This window comes from Alosa pseudoharengus, unplaced genomic scaffold, assembly GCF_046254945.1.
Source record: "Alosa pseudoharengus isolate Yale_2024_CS ecotype anadromous, Long Island Sound unplaced genomic scaffold, YU_APseudo_1.1 YU_APseudo_1.1_scf_3, whole genome shotgun sequence".
NCBI lineage: Eukaryota > Metazoa > Chordata > Actinopteri > Clupeiformes > Clupeidae > Alosa > Alosa pseudoharengus.
The window spans coordinates 31,305,747-31,323,469 of record NW_027468718.1 but is presented as its reverse complement, the minus strand read 5'-3'; the positions used below and the strand labels follow the sequence as shown (position 1 = coordinate 31,323,469).

The window sequence follows — 17,723 nt, the reverse complement described above, 5'->3', positions numbered from 1 at the left end:
CATCATCAGGTTCATCAAGCATCCTCATAAACGGAGGGGCAAACTTAACACTCTTCACCTCATGGACCCATACGGCCAACTCGCCTTATTCATCCGGCAGCCAGAACGAGGCTACAGGGTACACTTGCCATTACACCTCAGTCCAGCAGATGGTGGTGGCAATGCACTCCGTTTGCAAACTGCCAAAACAACTCACTGAAGAAGAACAGGCCAGCGAACCCTTCTTCTTTTTCAGTGAGCTATTTTTTTGGCAGTTTGCAAACGGAATGCATTACCACCATCAGCTGGACTGAGGTGTAATGGCAAGTCTACCCTGTAGCCTCGTTCTGGCCACTGGGCCTCCAGTCAGAGGCAACACCTGACCACAGTGCCTGCAGTCAGAGGCAACACCAGCTTTCCTGTGTCTGCATTTCAACAAGCTATCAGACCCATACAACAAAAATGAAAGGCATGCTTTCTGACCTTCCATATAGCATATTTAAAAGAAAACTATAAGGCTAGGTTAAACACAGTGCCCGTTTAGGGGTTCGGGAGTTAATTATATTATCTTTCGAAGATCAGATGCACTAAGAATATAGCAATGGACTTCAATACATTCTCAGTTGGAAAGTTGATTTCAACTTGCTTATGTAGGAAGCTAGGAACTCATGCATAACTATCAATGATAGAAACAGAAATATTTATTTTTATACAATTATATAGTATAAAATATAGTTGTGTCTTAAAATTATACACAATTTACTCTGATACATTACATGGATTGATAAAAAATTATTTGTAGTTTAAAAAATAATTTTTTTATTCAAGCATAATCACTTAACACTGATTGTTTATTATTTATTATTTCTTTTACAAAAAAAGCTTCCTTGTAAAAGGAAAACACGTTCAGTGTCATTGCAGACGCAGGGTAAAGATTTCCGTATCTGCCCTTGAAGTGCTTTTAGCAACTGCCCCTCAGTCCCTTAACATTCAACAAGAAAAGTATCAGTGACTGATTCGCAGCACATGTCACTAAGAAGAATGCTGCCCACACACACACACACACACACACACACACACACACACACACACACACACACACACACACACACACACACACACACACACACACACACACACACACACACACACACACACACACACACACACACACACACACACACACACACACACACACACACACACACACACACACACACACACACACACACACACACACACACACACACACACACACACACACACACTACTGTTTTTAAGGCAAAAATCAACCTCACAAATGTGCACTTCTTACTTTATCTCTGGTAGTCACACAGACTTTGTCTTGGAGTTGTTTTCAACTTGTCCTGTTGATTGTTTGAATAGCCTTTGAATACGAATCCGCATGAAACGGGAGGGTATAGGCCAGTTTTGTTTTCAAGGGGGGAGCTACCTCAAACCACAGTCCTCAGTCCTTTCATTGACTCAGTCATTCACAGATTATCATAGTCCCTCAAAACAAACTGGTCTTTGGACTGAGCAAATTGGCAGCTTCAACAACCTCTCCATAGTACGCCTACCAGCTTTCTCTCATAGGCAACGCCTGGCCCTGCAAGACCCCCCCCCCCCCCCCTCCCTCAAGCACAGCAGCCTCCCTTAGTGGTCTTGGCGACCCGGCAGTCCTCTAGGTCCACGGTGGACGGCTCGCCCTGACTCCTCTTCTTCAGGATGGAGGGCAGCACCATGTCGAAGATGGTCTCGAAGAGCTCGTCCACGTTGTAGCCCGTCTTGGCGCTGGTCTCGAAGCACAGGCGCTCGGCCGGTGGGCACGTCTGTCCCTCCAGGCCCTTGTAGCGGAGCACCCGGGCGTACAGCGCCAGCGCGTCCTCCTGGCTCACCTGCTTCGGGAGCAGGGAGCCACTTCCGGTACCACCCCCACCCCCACCAGGCTGGAGTTCAGTCCCCACACCCTCTTGCTCTCCTGGCTTGTCCTCGGGCTCAGCAACAGGGGCGCCCGACTCCGCCAGGTCGGCCTTGTTGCCCACGATGGCGAAGATGCAGTCGGCGTTGGCCGTGTCGGTGAGAGACAGGAAGCGGTCCTCCAGCTCGGCCAGGCTCTGCCAGTTGGTGACGTCGTACGTTAGGATGACTGCCGCGGCGCCGCGGCAGTACATGGAGCCCAGGCCGTGGAACTGCTCCCGGCCTGCATGGGGAGACAGAGAGGCTATTTAGACTTTAGACGTTTATAAAAATCCAGTTTCTTTCACGCCAAATACTGTAATCTCAAACAATCCAGGGAAGGAGAGGAGGAGATTATATAACACCATCTAAGGTCCATCTAAAAATAGAAGTAGCTTTTTTCACACACCCAGTTATACTTCGTCCGACACCTTTGCAAGAAGGGCAAAAGAGGCTACACTATAAAATATGCTAAAGGACACAAACACAAACACATAAAAAATGAGGATGCTCCTCCACTTCAGGCATCGACTGATGTAGTGATGCGTCATGTGACTGAAACATGGTCAAAGTCTTCTAAGTACACAGATGTAATGAGGGAACACAGCCATACAAAACTCACATTCTGTACCTAAACATGTCTGTCGAAATCGACACCGGCAGTTGAGAAATTAACCACGGGAAAGGTAAGCAATACTAAAGCTTAGGCAGATGGGAGCTGCACAGACACACACATTAACACACCCTTCAGCTCACACTCAAACGCATGACGGAAATTTGAGTTACACACTTATGACATACACTTGACATTAGAAACATACTCAGTCAAAACATAAAAAAAAAAAAAAAAAAAAAAAAAAAAAAAAATCGACCCAGCATGTTCCAGGTTAGGCCTACAGCAATAAACCCCAACAGCAATAACCCCCCCTACTACACACACACACGATCCACAGGTGGACACAGTGAAAGCTGCTAAATGTGTTTTTGAACACAGGAGGCCATTGTTAAGTGGAAGTATGTGAGCCGTGGGTTTGGCCACGCCACTGTCCGGTCTGAGGGCCTTTGTGCCAGCAGTGGTGGTGTGAGGAGAGAGCTTTGTTCCTTAGACGCTCCGCAGCAAGAACAGCAAGGCTCCCTGGAAGAGTTTAAAAGACTTTCGAAATGGAGGGAGCACTTGGAGTTCTATTTCAACAGGGGGGGATCAAAGCATGTTGTAGGGCTTTCTGAGCCACAGTGTCAGACAGGCTCTTTGTTTGAGTCTGTTTTTATTTAAATCTGATAGTGTGTGTGTGTGTGTGTGTGTGTGTGTGTGGTGTTTCCTCCCAGTTCAAACTTAAGTATGGGTAAAAGGTGTAGTGTTGGAAACTGATTAAGACACATGGTGGTTAAACCAGGGCAGAAAACTGCTGTGTAGGCACTTTTTTCCTGAGCACAGACATCAAACACACACACACAAAGACACAGAAAACAGGACATGAGAAATAGCAGAAAGAGCAATCTCACCCCCTCCCTACACACCCACGTACACACCAACCCCTTATCCAAACAGAAGCAGTCACTACCGGACAGCCATTTCCTACACATATACGTGCTGCCTGGCCTGCAGCAGCATGTGACCAGGTGATGATGACGACATCGCTTCAGCCACTGGACCAGGAATTAGAAACTGTTCAAAGAACAAAAACGAAAACCAGAAAAGAACAAAAGTTTTGGATCAATGTAACCAAAAACGGGAACAAAACCAATGTCAACAAAATCCAATTTCTTGTGCCAGAGTGAAAATGCTATTTTCAATTTGAGAACCTGTGAATAAGGGAATTTATTGTTCCAATTAACATTTCTTTAAATATTATTCAAAAGTCCATAGGATTGGAAAGTCACCTGCCCACAAAGTGTTCCCCAGACCCCTTATAGAATAAATTGAGCCCGATTTTATGAATCGGTGTCTCCCCTGTTTAATAGGCTAGGCCTACTATAAGTAGAAATGGATTTTCCAACACCATCTAACCACCTTTACCAAATATGTAGCCTAAATTATTGAAGCATTGTGTGAAATGACATACCAGAGACACTAAGAAAATATCTAGACCTAGTGTCATGCAGTTGGTAGCAACATGCATCGGTTAGGCTATTACAGGGCTTTAAGCAGGGATATTTTCTGTTCCTGAAGTTAGGCTATCAAACCTTTTTGAAGATTTCATATTAGGCAAATTGCCTACTTTCAAATCTCAACCCACCCAACCATTCTTCTATAACACTCTAAACAGTTACCATTTAGAGGAAAGGCCTGGAACACTGGAACGGGAACAGACAAATAATGTTTTAGCTCAGAACCAACCAAATTCCGTCTTCAGTCCCTGCACTGGACATCTAACAGGAAGTGATGGGGCAGAAAGGGGGGGGGGGGGGGGTCAGTCATTGGCACTCCAGACTAGAGCATGCCAAAAGCATGACCACAGGTCTGACACAAGGAGAACTCATACGACATGTTAGACCCATGCTGTCCAATAGTGCAAGTCACCGTGAATAAGAGAACACACACCATCCTCCTTTGTCTTGCTCTACAGGTGACGAAAAATGTTGGACCAAAAGGAACATTTTGGGAAACTAGCATTTTTTTGTGAATGAGGTAACCTTATTTCTCCTAAAGGACAAGGCCTCTGTCAAATAATCCTGTGTGTCATGATCAAACACGAATCAAGAGATGACACAATTTAAGAATCCACAGTGACATTTGCACAATCACACTCAACCTCGTGCCTCTCTATTCCGTTTTGCTTAAGAAGAACAGAAACCAAAATACTCTTGTGTGGTTTCGCTGGTTGCATAGTCATCACTGGGATGTTGCTCACATGCGGACAACCCACCAGTATCTGTTGGGAATGAAGACAACACGTCATTTTATGGTGACAACTTTCCCTGGTAAAGATATCCACCCTAGTACGTCACCCTGACCAAACATCCTTTCACCTCATGGCCTTTCGGTTCTGCAGAGATGAGATTCCTAAATCCCAATTTATCAGCATAAGCAACTACGTGCCCTTTGGCCCAGTAGAACTCAGACTCAAGCTTTATGCACATTGTGAAAGTGAAGCCCATACTTGTTAAGGGAAGAGCACATTTAAATTACGTTTTATGCTTACTGATACTGCCACTTTATATCCCAATACCATCAAAACTGTGTGCTGTAGTTCAGCAGGCATAGCTCTACTAGCCTTGCCTCAGCCACAGATGGGCTACCTTAGCAATCATTATTTGGGCTTTAACCTCATAGCTGAAGAAATTTTGCAAAATAAATGCATAAACCTCGGCTAATAGTTGGGAAATGACGGTAGATTATCTGACTCGAGTCGCCCGGTCTCCCTCCTTTCTGGTCTCAACTGGTAGGAGTCCCAGAGGTTAAACTGGGGCTGGGTGTGAGGCACATTGACCTAGCCGGCATGATGCATGAGAACATTCTATGTAGCTTGATTCCCAGAAAGTTCACTCCTTGCCAAAAGACAGGGAAACTTTGGACTTTTGGGTGTTTTTGGTCAGATAAAACCACTGTTCCTCTTTGTTCATTGGCTAAGGGCTGTGCATCTTAGATATTTCTCAGAGCTGTAACAGACTTAATAGACGGGGGCAGTTAATATGGTATTAATATGGTTTCATTTTTTTTTTACTTAAAAAAAAAAAAAAACACCAGTCATAAATTGCTGTAATCTGGCAGACATGCACAGCCACATCCCCCTCCTTGTCTTGCTTTGCTTGTTAGCAGGCCTCAATGAAGCAGCAGAAATGACCAGTACTGTTAAAACTTTGTTGTGTCTGTGTCTGTGTGTGTGTGTGTGTGTGTGTGTGTGTGTGTGTGTGTGTGTGTGTGATTACACAACTGGGTGACCTACAACATGCCGGTCTTGTGGTGAAATAATAAATAAGACTCCTGTTAATGTTTTCCCAGGTTCAATGGCTTTGCTGATGGTGTTTCATGCACACAGCAGAACGAGGTCAGAGACTAGCCCTGAGGGGGGTGGGGTGGGGGGTCTGGATCATGCTCCTAGTTGCTGATGATCACACAGCACCATGGAAAATAACAACAAACTGACTTCTGAAAGATTATGACACTGTAGGAGAAAAAAAAGACAGGTCTGCAATTTTGTTGTCAACAAGCAAGGGTGAGAGCTCAAGGTTTCTAAAGTTTGAAAAATGCCTGCATTAATGAAGAGACTACTAAGGTTGTCAATTTGATAGACCATATTTTCCACACAGTCCATCAATGTGATCATTTACAGTGACATGATGGAACAGGAACGTGGAGATTATGACAAATTGAGGAATTTATAGGTTAAGGTCAGGAAGCAAGTTTGACATATACAGCTTTTCCCCATATACATATCTTCTTTATCTAGTCTTTTGAAAACACCAGATATTACCAAACACTTGCAATCACATGCAACACTACAACTCTCCTTATAAGTCACTCTGATGAAAATCAGTGAAATTATTTTGCTCTGTGCAAAAACAATGTGACATAAATTCTCTCCCGCATGTATTTTCATTGTAATGTAGGCCTGTGCTACAACAGTTTTGAAGTTCAATGATTTCCAAGTGTCTTTTCAAAGTAAGGACAGTAACCTGTAAACATAAAATGAGCAGTTTGTCTAAAGCCATGCAAGGACACTGTAGAGCTGCACCACTAAAGACACAGTTTTTGACATTCCATTGGGGAAATGTTAAGTAAATACTCGGTGCTGCTAACTTGAGCAAGTCACGAGGACCATGGGAAATCTTCTCAACAGGTATGCTAGGCCACCCACAACAAAAAAACAATAGCATAGACCGAACACCTTTGTTTAAGAAAGAATGGGTGGGCCTACTACTTAAGTGAAATATCACAGGCCCGTCTTACTACTTTACATGTTAGTTTGTACAAGTGAGTGAGTTTACCAGCGGTATCCCAGATAGAGATGTTGTATGGTCCCCATTGTTTCAAGAAGAACGCTCCACCAACGGTGCTGATAGTGTCTTTAAATTTTTTCTCTGTGTACCGATGGAGTAGCGAAGTTTTTCCAACGTTCATGTCACCCAGTATCACAACTTTCACGTCGGGCTTTTTCATCTTCGCTGGCTCAGGCATTATCTTTGGCACGACCCGCTCTTCAGCAGCGGCGAGAGGTCAACAAGCTGAAGACTATTCGTAATTCTCATTTAAAAACAGCTTGATCCACGAAAGAGAACCGAGCTTTTTAAGCGACTTGTTGAAGAACACATGACCGGAGGTCTGTTCTCACAAACCCGACAACAATTAGCTATAACTTACAACAACTATCCGAAAAGGGGTTACTTTTAGCCTCGAAACAAAATGTCTTAGAGAGGTAAAGTGACTAATTAGTCATCATCACAAGCACGCACGACTTTGCAATTGGCCGCGGTCAGTCTTCTACATGTCACTACTCTTGAGCTGCAAGGCGTGACGAAACAGGAACTTGCTATCGAAGGAGGGGCCAAAACAAATCACCTGTAAACTACTCCAAACATCAGAGGAGCAGCATGCCATCAGCACTTTCCTAACATTAGGCCTGGAAACTGCATTATGTGTGACACATTTCACCGTAGTTTAGTTAAAGATAATAGAAGTAGCCAAGGCCAATGTATGGCTTAATGACGATTTGTCTATTTAGATTTAAATGGATTTAAGTCAACATTTTCATCATAGTTCATGCACTAAACTTTTATCTGTTTGTGGTTACTTGTCGAAGTTTAATTCAAGGGTTCTTGACCGGACAACATTTGCAAGTCATGGGCTCCGTCACGCTTTCTGATTGGTTGATTCACGCCCCTAGCATTGGATGAATTGCTGTTTTGAAGGGTTAGCCTCCTGCCATAAAGCTCACCTATGACATACTTTAAGCGTGTATTCGCTTTGCTCGCTGGTGTTTCAAACTACCCTCGTTCTCTAGGTAAGGACATACGGTTGCGACACTTGGTGTGTTTCTGTAATCCTCCTGCGAGCTCTGAACAGGCGTCAGGAGATGCATTATGGAGTATCACTCATCTGCATCGTTACTGTAGCAGTGGCTTTAAAATGGGTCTATCGGGGTGATGAAGGTATGACAGTCAACCTGAACTGGATTAGCAAACATGAACATGTGTTCTGTGCTCGTATGTTATTCTTGGCAGACAAATAATGCACAACTTTAATGTTATAGCCTAACATTATATTTCCGTTTCAGTTGTGATGATAAATCATTCAAATAGAATGAGTGTGCATTTGACAAGTAAAGGTTTACGGTTGTTTATCAGAATTGCTTAAGCTAATTTCAGATTACAGCGGACATGTTTTCGTACGATGACGAAGTGCACCATGTTGGTGACGTTTCTGAGGACCCCGTGGTGGAGTTTAGGGCAGCGAAGCAAGCGAGCTAGGATACCCACATCAAATGTTTAGAGTTTGTCTCCAGTGCGAAAATATACGTAAACATAAAACGTGTCACTGTCACTGTGAATATGGGCATTGTAAGTGAGCAGCTATGAGCAGTGCACCTTTCAAGAACCGGCAGATCAGGGTGTTTTGTTCGCAACGGGATTTATCTTTAGCTAACTAGCAAGTGAGCTAGCTACTGTTGATGCAATGAATTGCAAAAATCAATAGTGGGGGATTTGTTCTACCATATCGTCGTTGTCGTGGAAGTCCAATTGCAGATTCAAGAGATTTGTGGAATTCTGTGAAGTATGCTGGTGAATCCAACGCGGGGATTTCTGTGGTCGGATTCTGAGACCAGAGCATTGCTAAATATTTGGGGGGAGCAGGACGTGCAAACTGCGCTGGATGGCAACTTCAGAAACAGTCATGTTTACAGAGACGTAGCCAGCCGCCTGGGAGACATGGGCTATGATAGGACTCCGGACCAGTGCAGAATACGTGTCAAGAGCCTGAAAAGGCAATACTATCAGGCGAAAGATGCTTTCAAGAAAAACAACGGACAGTATCGCAAGCTGTGCAAGTTCTTCGAGGAGATGGAGAGGATATTGGGAAGTCGTCCAACCGTGGACCCGCAGGACATGATTGACAGTGTTGCCATTGGAGACGAGATGATGGATGGAACAGAAGAGGAGGGTGAGGGGACGGAGCAGTCGTCGGATTCCTACATGCCGAGCGCCACTGATTATGCAGAGCATCCCGTGAAGATCGAGTACCCCTCCTACACCATACCCGTGACAGTAGGAAGTAAGTTCCTCTTCTTGCACAACACCTTTTTGTCACTCACTTACTACTATTAAGATATTTGCCACTATCTGTGGCTGGCAAATTGCCGCTGTTGTGCAGCAACTTGCCAGACACAGATAGTGGCAAATGTAATGCAAACTCATTCTTGGAAATGGAGCTCAACAAAATATCCTGTTTCAGTTTTGCATTAGTCAAAGTGTCAGCTCTCAGATAAGTGTGTGACTGTTGTATTGAGTATTAGACAAAAATTCCCAACTCAACCCAAAATTCTAACCACCACCTTGTTATTCTCACTGTGTTTTAGGTGTTCCAGTTAAACCCATCAACTCCCAGCCCAGAACTGCTCCGTCCACGTCCTCCTCGTGTCGGCCGTCCCGGCGGGGCAGGAAGCGCTTGGCCAGCCTGCCCCTGGACAAGCTCCTCGAGCGCTTCCTGGAGCAGAGCGCTGACGCCGAGGACAACTTCTACAAGATGGAGGAGCAGCGTCTGCAGCAGGAAGAGCGTCGGCGCGAGGCCGAGCATGCCCGTGAACTGCACATGCTCCACGTGCTCGGACAGATATTCGGTGGCATGGCCGGAGGCAGCGGCCGAGGTGGAGCAGCAGCAGCGGCAGCAGCTAACGTCTCGGCGACCCCCATGCAGCCGACGCCCTCCCCCGCGCCCACGTCCGTTCACGTGGCCCCCGCGTCGTCGTCGTGGTCCCAGGTCCGCTCCCAGCACGCGCGCCAACAACAGCAGCAGCAGCATCATCAACGTGGCGTGTTGTCCCCACTTGGGCACCACCTAACAGACCATGGGCTGGAGTCTGTCCCAGGTCTGCCACAAGGGTTCTCAGTCTCTGTTAATCTCTCTCTTTCACTCTCTCTCTTTCCTCGTCGGGGGCGTGGGGGTTGGTCTGACCCGATCCATGGTTCTTAAGGCGAGGGCAAACCTAGCCGATGGTTTAACGTCTGATAACGCCATGCAGGTCAAGAAGCGTCTGTAGCTTCAGTCAGTGTAGTGTACACGGCACCGGCGAATCCGACAGGCCTCTGTCAGCTTGCTACCGATTCAACATGTTGAATTGGTGTTGGGGCCGCCGCGAATAGGGTTGCTCCGATTGGCTGTGTATCTTGCATTCCTGTTGGGTCTGATCAGACAGAATCCACGAAAATGGTTGCTGCATCATGTCTGAAATTTGCGTAATGTTTAGTTCCCAAAAACTGTAAAATATTTTTGTTCTTAGTATGACTTAAAAAACTTGAAGTGCATGGCCATTTGGTGCAAAGAGCATAAAGAGTGATTTGACACGGAATGATTCTGCTGCCAAGAAGCATAGTGTAAGCTAATCATCAGATATTCCCTTAAGGAGATACAATCCTGGTAAAAAGAGTTTTGCCTCTGGATGACTGGATCTAATTATTTAGTTTTGCCTTTTTTCCCCTCAGCCCCTTTCTTTCTCCCAAAGACCCAGGCTTGACAATGCAAATGCATCAAATACAGTAGTACAGAAGTAGATTATTATTATTATCACTGTCTTTAGTGAGCAAGGCTGGTGTAAAAATGGTATGTTAGCACTGCTTGTTTACGTTTTATTTCGGCACCCACATATCAGCACAAGTAGCAGAATGTAGCCTGTGTGCTGGTTGATGGTGGGTGATCCTTGAGGTGTGCGCAGTGAAACTTTTTTTTTTTGCCACACAAAGGCAAAACAAGGCATCTCAGTAGTCAGTCGGCATCATAGGTATCACGCTTTCAACTCTGCCCAGTCTGCAGTCACCTTTTAGAGAAGCTTGGTGAGGCACTGTGGATTGTATATAAGTGTGCTTTGCTTGTTTGTTTTGGTGGACATTAGGTTGGTAGTGAGTGGCGTATACTGATGTATATGTATTGTATGTATCAGTGGAGGCTCCTTCATTGAGGAAAGGGAGGAACACCCTCCCTAAAATTTCAAAGAAAAATAAAAAATATATAAAGTGAATTACTAATCTGATAAATTACTGTTAATATTACTATTTTTAACACTTTGAATGAACAAAATCGTTCCCCTAGGTCAAAATGCCAACAGCACCTCTATCGCTATTGAAAATTACTGCATGGAGGAGCTTCCTCCTCAAGCCCCTCATTGAAGTCCATTATAAACGCCTCGGACCCCAGCGGCTCGTGAATCACGTCGTTTTCAATGGCCAAGGGAGGAAGCTCCTCCGTACAGTAATTTTCAATTGCGATAGGGGGTGCTGTTTTTAGCGGCAACGGTTCAAGAACGTAATCTGCAGTCTACGAATCTTAGGTTGAACGGAAAGCTTGTTTGTTGTTTGCTCGTGAAATAAACTGTACAATGGAATCAGAGGACAATCTCAAATCTTTTATACATTCAAATACACTGCGAATACACTGATGTATGATGAATGTTTATCAAAGCAGGAAGACCAGCTCCAAAAATTCATATTCCAAAACAAGATGGTAAGGCTAGTGTAGGCTACTGAATGCTACATAGTCAGACAAATAGGCTACTCATGGCTAACTGGTAACGTTAGCACAGAAAACAATCAGCCATAGCCTACTGCTGGCCTGTCACATACGTAGACAGTTCACTTGGTGATACTGATTTTTGGATAGTTATGAGTTGTTATAATCATCCAAGTTATGCCTTAACTAAACAATTGTTAAATAAGGTTCTTGTTGTTATGTTCTTGTTTTCACCGTTCTAAATGTATCTTTGGATGGTAACATTGTTAATGAATGTTTCAGACCATGATGCATTCCTTTAATGACGTCTTCAATAACATTTGCCTTTCGCCCCCCCCAGAGAATGTCAGAACAGCATTTATTGCACAACATTGCCAGTTAAAATGCTACATAGTACATACTGCTGCTATAAATGTGTCTGGGTAGGCGGCCTACATACTCTAATTGTTCACATATGCCACCAACACCATCACAACCTCACATTTGCCACTAACGCCAATCAAGCAGACATTCCTTCCTCCGTTATTTTTTTAACCACCAGCCGCCACTGGTATGTATTGATGTAATTGATGTATATACAATTGTTTTTACATAGTGTGTGGAGAAGTGACCTAGAATCTTGCTGTTTGTTTAAAGAGACACTAAATATCTGTAATAAGCACAAGAACTGCTTCCTTAATTCTGACGGAACTAGGCATCACATGATAGGAGAACAGTTTTTCCAGGTCTTTTGGAATATCAACATACTAATAGCCATTTTAGGCTGACTTATCTGTTCTCTCAAGGAATCAAAGAGTTGTTTGTGTCCGTGTGAAACATTGACCTTTCTTGTGCTCTGTTCAGTCATAGAACGTTCCTTTTCCCTGGGCGGCTCTGCGCACAGCATGGAGAACTCCCTTCAGCTGGTGAAGAAAATCATCCCCCCTCTGACGTCCAAAAAGCACAAGGGCCAAGATGGACGCATTGGCATTATAGGAGGCTGCCAGGAGTGAGTTAGGCCCGAGACCCCTAAGCACTCCTTGCTAGCTTGCTAGTTATAGATCAAAACCCCACCATGCCACTTTGATCAGTCATTCACCTACACAGCAAGGGTAACAGTGATGATCGGTCATGGATAATCTGGACAAGATCATTTTTGAAGTTTCTGCATCAAGATTGCAGAAGTGTTAAACACTTAAGGGTGGTTAAAACCAAAGATTCGCGACGAGATGAGCTGCGACGTTCTAAAACCTTACAACTGCGACTAGACATTGTGAATGCTTTGTGACGGCTTGCAACAGCTGGCAACAACATGCAACATTTATTTCACACCCCTGCAACTCTTTCTGCAACAGTTTCGTCTCTGCGAATCTTTGGTGTGATTGGGCCTTATAGTGGAATTAGAGACATAAGGCTCTAATTTGAATAGCAAGCAAGTGAAGTCTATCAACAATCAGAGTTCTCGTACATGAACTATAGCTATCATGTGACATGCGGGAACATTGAACTCACCAGTGTTTGCAGTTAAGGTCTTGCCCATGATGTGCCTTGTTATTAAATTAGCTTTAGTTAGACTTCATCTTTGCACTTTCCCCATCATTCAAATTGGGGCTTATGGAATGGAAAGTCTCTTCTGAGATCTGTCTAGAACAGAACAGGACCAGTGGAGATATGACATAAAATATCACACAACTCTACAAGATGTGATCAAAAGAGGAAGCACAAATAAAGCAGCAGAAAAGCGGACCTTAAAGGAACCGTATGTAAAAATTGTATTTCAATTAATCATAAAATTGCCCTGATACGTCACTAGACATTAAGAAATCATGTTCATTTCAAATACTTATATCACTGACAACAGTAGTCTGGCCAGGATATTGTCATTTAAAAAGTGAAGTTGCAGCCCTCAACTGATGTTGATGTTGTCATGTTGTGTTTTGGCCTAATGCGCCACCCTCCACTTATCTACTAATCACAAAGTCAGTAGTGTTTCGTCATCCGGTTGCCAACTCTGCCAGTCAGAGGGGAGGGGAAGGGGATACACCGCTCTACAGTAATTTGAAAGTGATTGTAGTACCCGTTTTGGCCACAATCTTACATACGGTTCATTTAACATAAATCATCTCTAAATAAATGATCACATTAAGTTCTTCATGAAGCTCGCTGGTGACAGTTGGATGACTTGGCTGCATGGGCAAACTCGCTATACATTCTTTCTCATACATCTTATCAATATGGCTAATGCATATTGCACAAGTTCTTAAGCTTCAAAGACTTAGCAGTGGCGTGGGTCTCATTTCCATTTGATTATCATGTTTGATCATCACGTTTGCAAGAGAAACATTTAATCTGTTTATCAAGACTAGCCTACACCATGCATCTGCTGTAGCTTCAATCAAGGCAGCGTTTTATTAACAGTATTTCTATTTTTGCAGATACACTGGCGCACCTTACTTTGCAGCCATCTCGGCACTAAAAGTAGTAAGTATTCCTTTGAATGATGATGTGAATGTGTTATGGGAGACTTTGTGAGTTTATTGTGATTAGGCCTGACACGATAGCTTTTTTTGTTGGACGGTATTTTGTCACAGAAAACACTAAACAATAGTGTTTGTCATAGGCTAATGTTACTGTAAACACTAAACAATAGTGTTTGTCATAGGCTAATGTTACTGTAAACACTAAACAATAGTGTTTGACATAGGCTAATGTTACTGTAAACACACAGTAATGCAACTCCACCTCCATGCCCTCTCTACCCGCAGCTGTGTTTCTTTGTTCCCAGTTCAGAAAATCTGAAGGGATGGTGATGTTTCAGATACACTTAAGTTAGTTGTAAAAGCAGAGGCTACTTGTTAGAGCGCATTAGCTGTGCATGCAGATTTTCAACCTCTGGTGCCGGTCAAGAGACAGCATAATCTGCAATAAACATGATGCACAGCATGAAGCACAGTCTTTGCTGTAGATTTGCATGATGCAGATGCAGAGATAATGTTTCCAACACAAGCAGTTGGGAGATGCAGCTCGTGTTGCTGAGAGACTTATCCTCAACAGTAAAAGGAGCAAACTTTGGAGACGCTATGTAACCCTAAGACGGGCCTTTAGGTTAGGTTAGTCATTCCTATATTTTAGGACTCCACTTTAAACCCAAATCTACGACAAATATGACGAAGACCAATGATGTGAAGGTACACGCAACTGTTGGGCAATATTGATATAATATTGTACGATAACATAGTAGTTGAAAACGTAGTTATGGTGACAGGCCTAATTGTGATGTGTCCGACGGTCTAACACATCTTCCACTCTTCAGGGAGCGGACCTGTCTCACGTCTTCTGCACCAGAGACGCAGCTACCGTCATCAAGTCCTACAGCCCCGAGCTCATCGTCCACCCTGTGCTGTGAGTCTCTCAGTCTCTCTCTCTCTCTCTCTCTCTGTCTCTGTCTCTGTCTCTTTCTTTCTTTCTTTCTCCATTCAGAAAAAAACCCTTAGACCACTTGTTCTGTGCTGTTTCAAGTATTTCAATGACGTTGTCAAACTAATCCATATAAACTGATTTATAAAAAGAGGACAGGCTTGGCCTCGTGGATTAACTGTCTGGGGAAAAAATAACAAATCGGTTAATCCTCTTGTATTGCTGCGACTGTTTTGTTGGGGGGTGGTGGAAGGAACTGCTGGGGGCCGTGTGGACGGATGTAGGTTCTGAATGTTGTTGCTCTCTGTGTGTGTGTGTGTGTGTGTGTGTGTGTGTGTGTGTGTGTGTGTGTGTGTGTGTGTGTGTGTGTGTGTGTGTGTGTGTGTGTGTGTGTGTGTGTGTGTGTGTGTGTGTGTGTGTGTGTGTGTGTGTTTGTGGTGGGCGTTGTAGGGACAGCCCCAACGCGGTGGAGGAGATTGAAAAATGGTTGCCACGGCTACACACCCTGGTGGTGGGGCCCGGATTAGGCAGAGAGGAACTCCTGCTGAAGACGGCAAAGGTGAGAGATCTCACTTTTACACACACACACACAAAACACAAACACGGTGCTAATTTTATCTGCACATCTGACAGAACACATACTACACAATTTCAAGCAGTGGTTGAGGCAGTAATTGTCAATCTAATGTGCTCATGTCATTTACCAACAGGATGTCATAGAGAAATCGAAGGCCAGAGACATTCCCATAGTCATTGATGCAGTGAGTACTGAATGCTCTTTTAACTACAAGTACATGCATTGAGCTGTTACATTTCTTGGAGATCATTTAGCTGATTGTGTGTGTGTGTGTGTGTGTGTGTGTGTGTGTGTGTGTGTGTGTGTGTGTGTGTGTGTGTGTGTGTGTGTGTGTGTGTGTGTGTGTGTGTGTGTGTGTGTGTGTGTGTGTGTGTGTGTGTGTGTGTGTGTGTGTGTGTGTGTGTGTGTGTGTGTGTGTGTGTGTGTGTGTGTCACAGGACGGACTTTGGTTGGTGGCCAAGCAGCCATCTGTCATCCAAGGCTATCAGAAAGGCATCCTGACTCCCAACTATATGGAATTCAGCCGGCTCTACGAGGCCATGGTGAGAAACAATGCTAGAAAGACGTGACTTGTGTAATCAAGTCACTCAAACTTATTTATTCGTGTGTGTGTGTGAATGTGTTTGTGTATGTGTTTATATGCGTGTTTGTGTTTCCCCTGTCAGCACCAGGAGCCTCTGGACAGCACTGACCATTACCGGAATGCCCAGCAGCTCAGCATCGCCATGGGTAACCTCACCGTGGTGCTGAAGGGGGAGGAGGACCTCATCACCGACGGCAGCATGGGTGAGTGACCGACAGTGCCCAACAGGAACGTGCGCACTGTGACCACTCTCAGTTCTCCATCCACATCCACAGTGCACAGTCGTCGTCGTCCCCCACCACCACCACACAAACATACTTACAGAGCTGCACAGCTTAGTCATCAGGACATTTTACAATGCAAAGAAGATGTGTGGAAATGATTGTCCTAAGGGACAATAAAGACTCTATCTATCTGTCTGTCTATCTAGCTATCCATCTATTTGGCACAATCATAACAGTGCAGTGAACTATTTAGTGTAGATCTAAATCGTTTTCTCTGCAGTCATTGTGAACTAGTATCTTGGAGCACTGACCCTTTGTCCTGTCCTTCCCTGGCCTCCAGTGCTGACGTGCTCTCAGGAGGGCAGTGGCCGTCGCTGTGGGGGGCAGGGGGACCTGCTCTCGGGCTCACTTGGGGCCTTCGCCCACTGGGCCTACAGCACCTCCACAGACGCCACCAAGAGGTAACTCACCCGTGTGTGTGTGTGCGTGCGTATGCGCTCGCCTGTGTGTGTGTGTGTGTGTGTGTGTGTGTGTGTGTGTGTGTCCGTGCATGTGTGAATAGGCATCGACACAGAAAAGGGGAAATAAAGCAACCTGAGCAGCATTTGTGTACTCAGAACAAAGCGACGATGGGTAAAATTCAAACATCCTGCTTTGGCCCAGCTCAACGCTGTTTGTACTGTTAAGAGCCGCCGTGTTGAGATAACATATCACTTACAGTGTTGAGCACAGCCTCCACAGAAGCTAGGACCAGGCCCAGTAGTTCAGTCTTATGCTTAAAACAAGCCCACACCTAGCGCTTTCCCATTCAACACAGGTTACAATGACATTCAGGCGCATAGATAAATAAGTGCATACTAATCATTTAGGATGTTAATCCTCTTTTATGTCTATTGTAAATACTCTTAATGAATGCCCCATAATGGCTTAGTATTACAGTCTGGAAGTACAGCCACATGTATATCGCAGCACGGAGAAAGTGTTTGTCGTGATGGTTGGGGGTGAGGGTCGTAGCATCTTACTCAACAAGTTATCCTTCTTTTGATTCCTCTTTGTTGTTGTTGTACTTACTACTGGTCATTTGCTTGAAAGTGGTATTACAGGACCACGTAATGTATCTAGAGGAGTGACTTAGCTAATGGACTGCTGTAGTGTTTGTGTTTGACCCTCGTCTTCCTCTGCCCTCGTCCTCAGTGTGAACCCATCTCTGGTGGCCGCATTTGGGGCCGCCTCCCTGACCAGGCAGTGCAACCGGCAGGCCTTCCACAAGCATGGCCGCTCCACCACCACCACCGACATGATCCAGGAGATCAGCACGGCCTTCAAGAAGCTGTTTGAGAGCTGAGA

The 17,723-nt window shown here is 44.6% G+C and overlaps 2 protein-coding genes across 5 annotated transcripts; one reads left to right on the top strand and one right to left on the bottom strand.

Moving 5' to 3' along the window:
* Nucleotides 1-1,608: 1,608 nt before the first annotated feature.
* On the bottom strand, nt 1,609-7,375 carry rab20 (RAB20, member RAS oncogene family). Its single transcript, XM_076264036.1, has 2 exons — nt 6,868-7,375; nt 1,609-2,182 (listed from the first exon to the last, which is right to left on the bottom strand). The coding sequence occupies exons 1-2, from the start codon at nt 7,055-7,057 to the stop codon at nt 1,617-1,619; spliced, it is 756 nt and encodes a 251-aa protein (XP_076120151.1). The 5' UTR covers nt 7,058-7,375; the 3' UTR covers nt 1,609-1,616.
* A 232-nt stretch (nt 7,376-7,607) lies between these two features.
* On the top strand, nt 7,608-17,721 carry naxd (NAD(P)HX dehydratase). Of its 4 annotated transcripts, XM_076264031.1 has the most exons (11): nt 7,608-9,148; nt 9,453-9,962; nt 12,440-12,584; nt 14,011-14,056; nt 14,889-14,977; nt 15,443-15,551; nt 15,703-15,753; nt 16,007-16,111; nt 16,235-16,355; nt 16,717-16,837; nt 17,571-17,721. In XM_076264031.1, the coding sequence occupies exons 1-11, from the start codon at nt 8,653-8,655 to the stop codon at nt 17,719-17,721; spliced, it is 1,944 nt and encodes a 647-aa protein (XP_076120146.1). In that variant the 5' UTR covers nt 7,608-8,652. The 4 variants fall into 4 exon arrangements, with proteins under 4 accessions (XP_076120146.1, XP_076120148.1, XP_076120147.1 ...); XM_076264033.1 differs by lacking the exon at nt 9,453-9,962 and having other exon boundaries at nt 7,625-7,880; XM_076264032.1 differs by lacking the exon at nt 9,453-9,962 and having other exon boundaries at nt 7,625-8,028.
* Nucleotides 17,722-17,723: the final 2 nt, after the last annotated feature.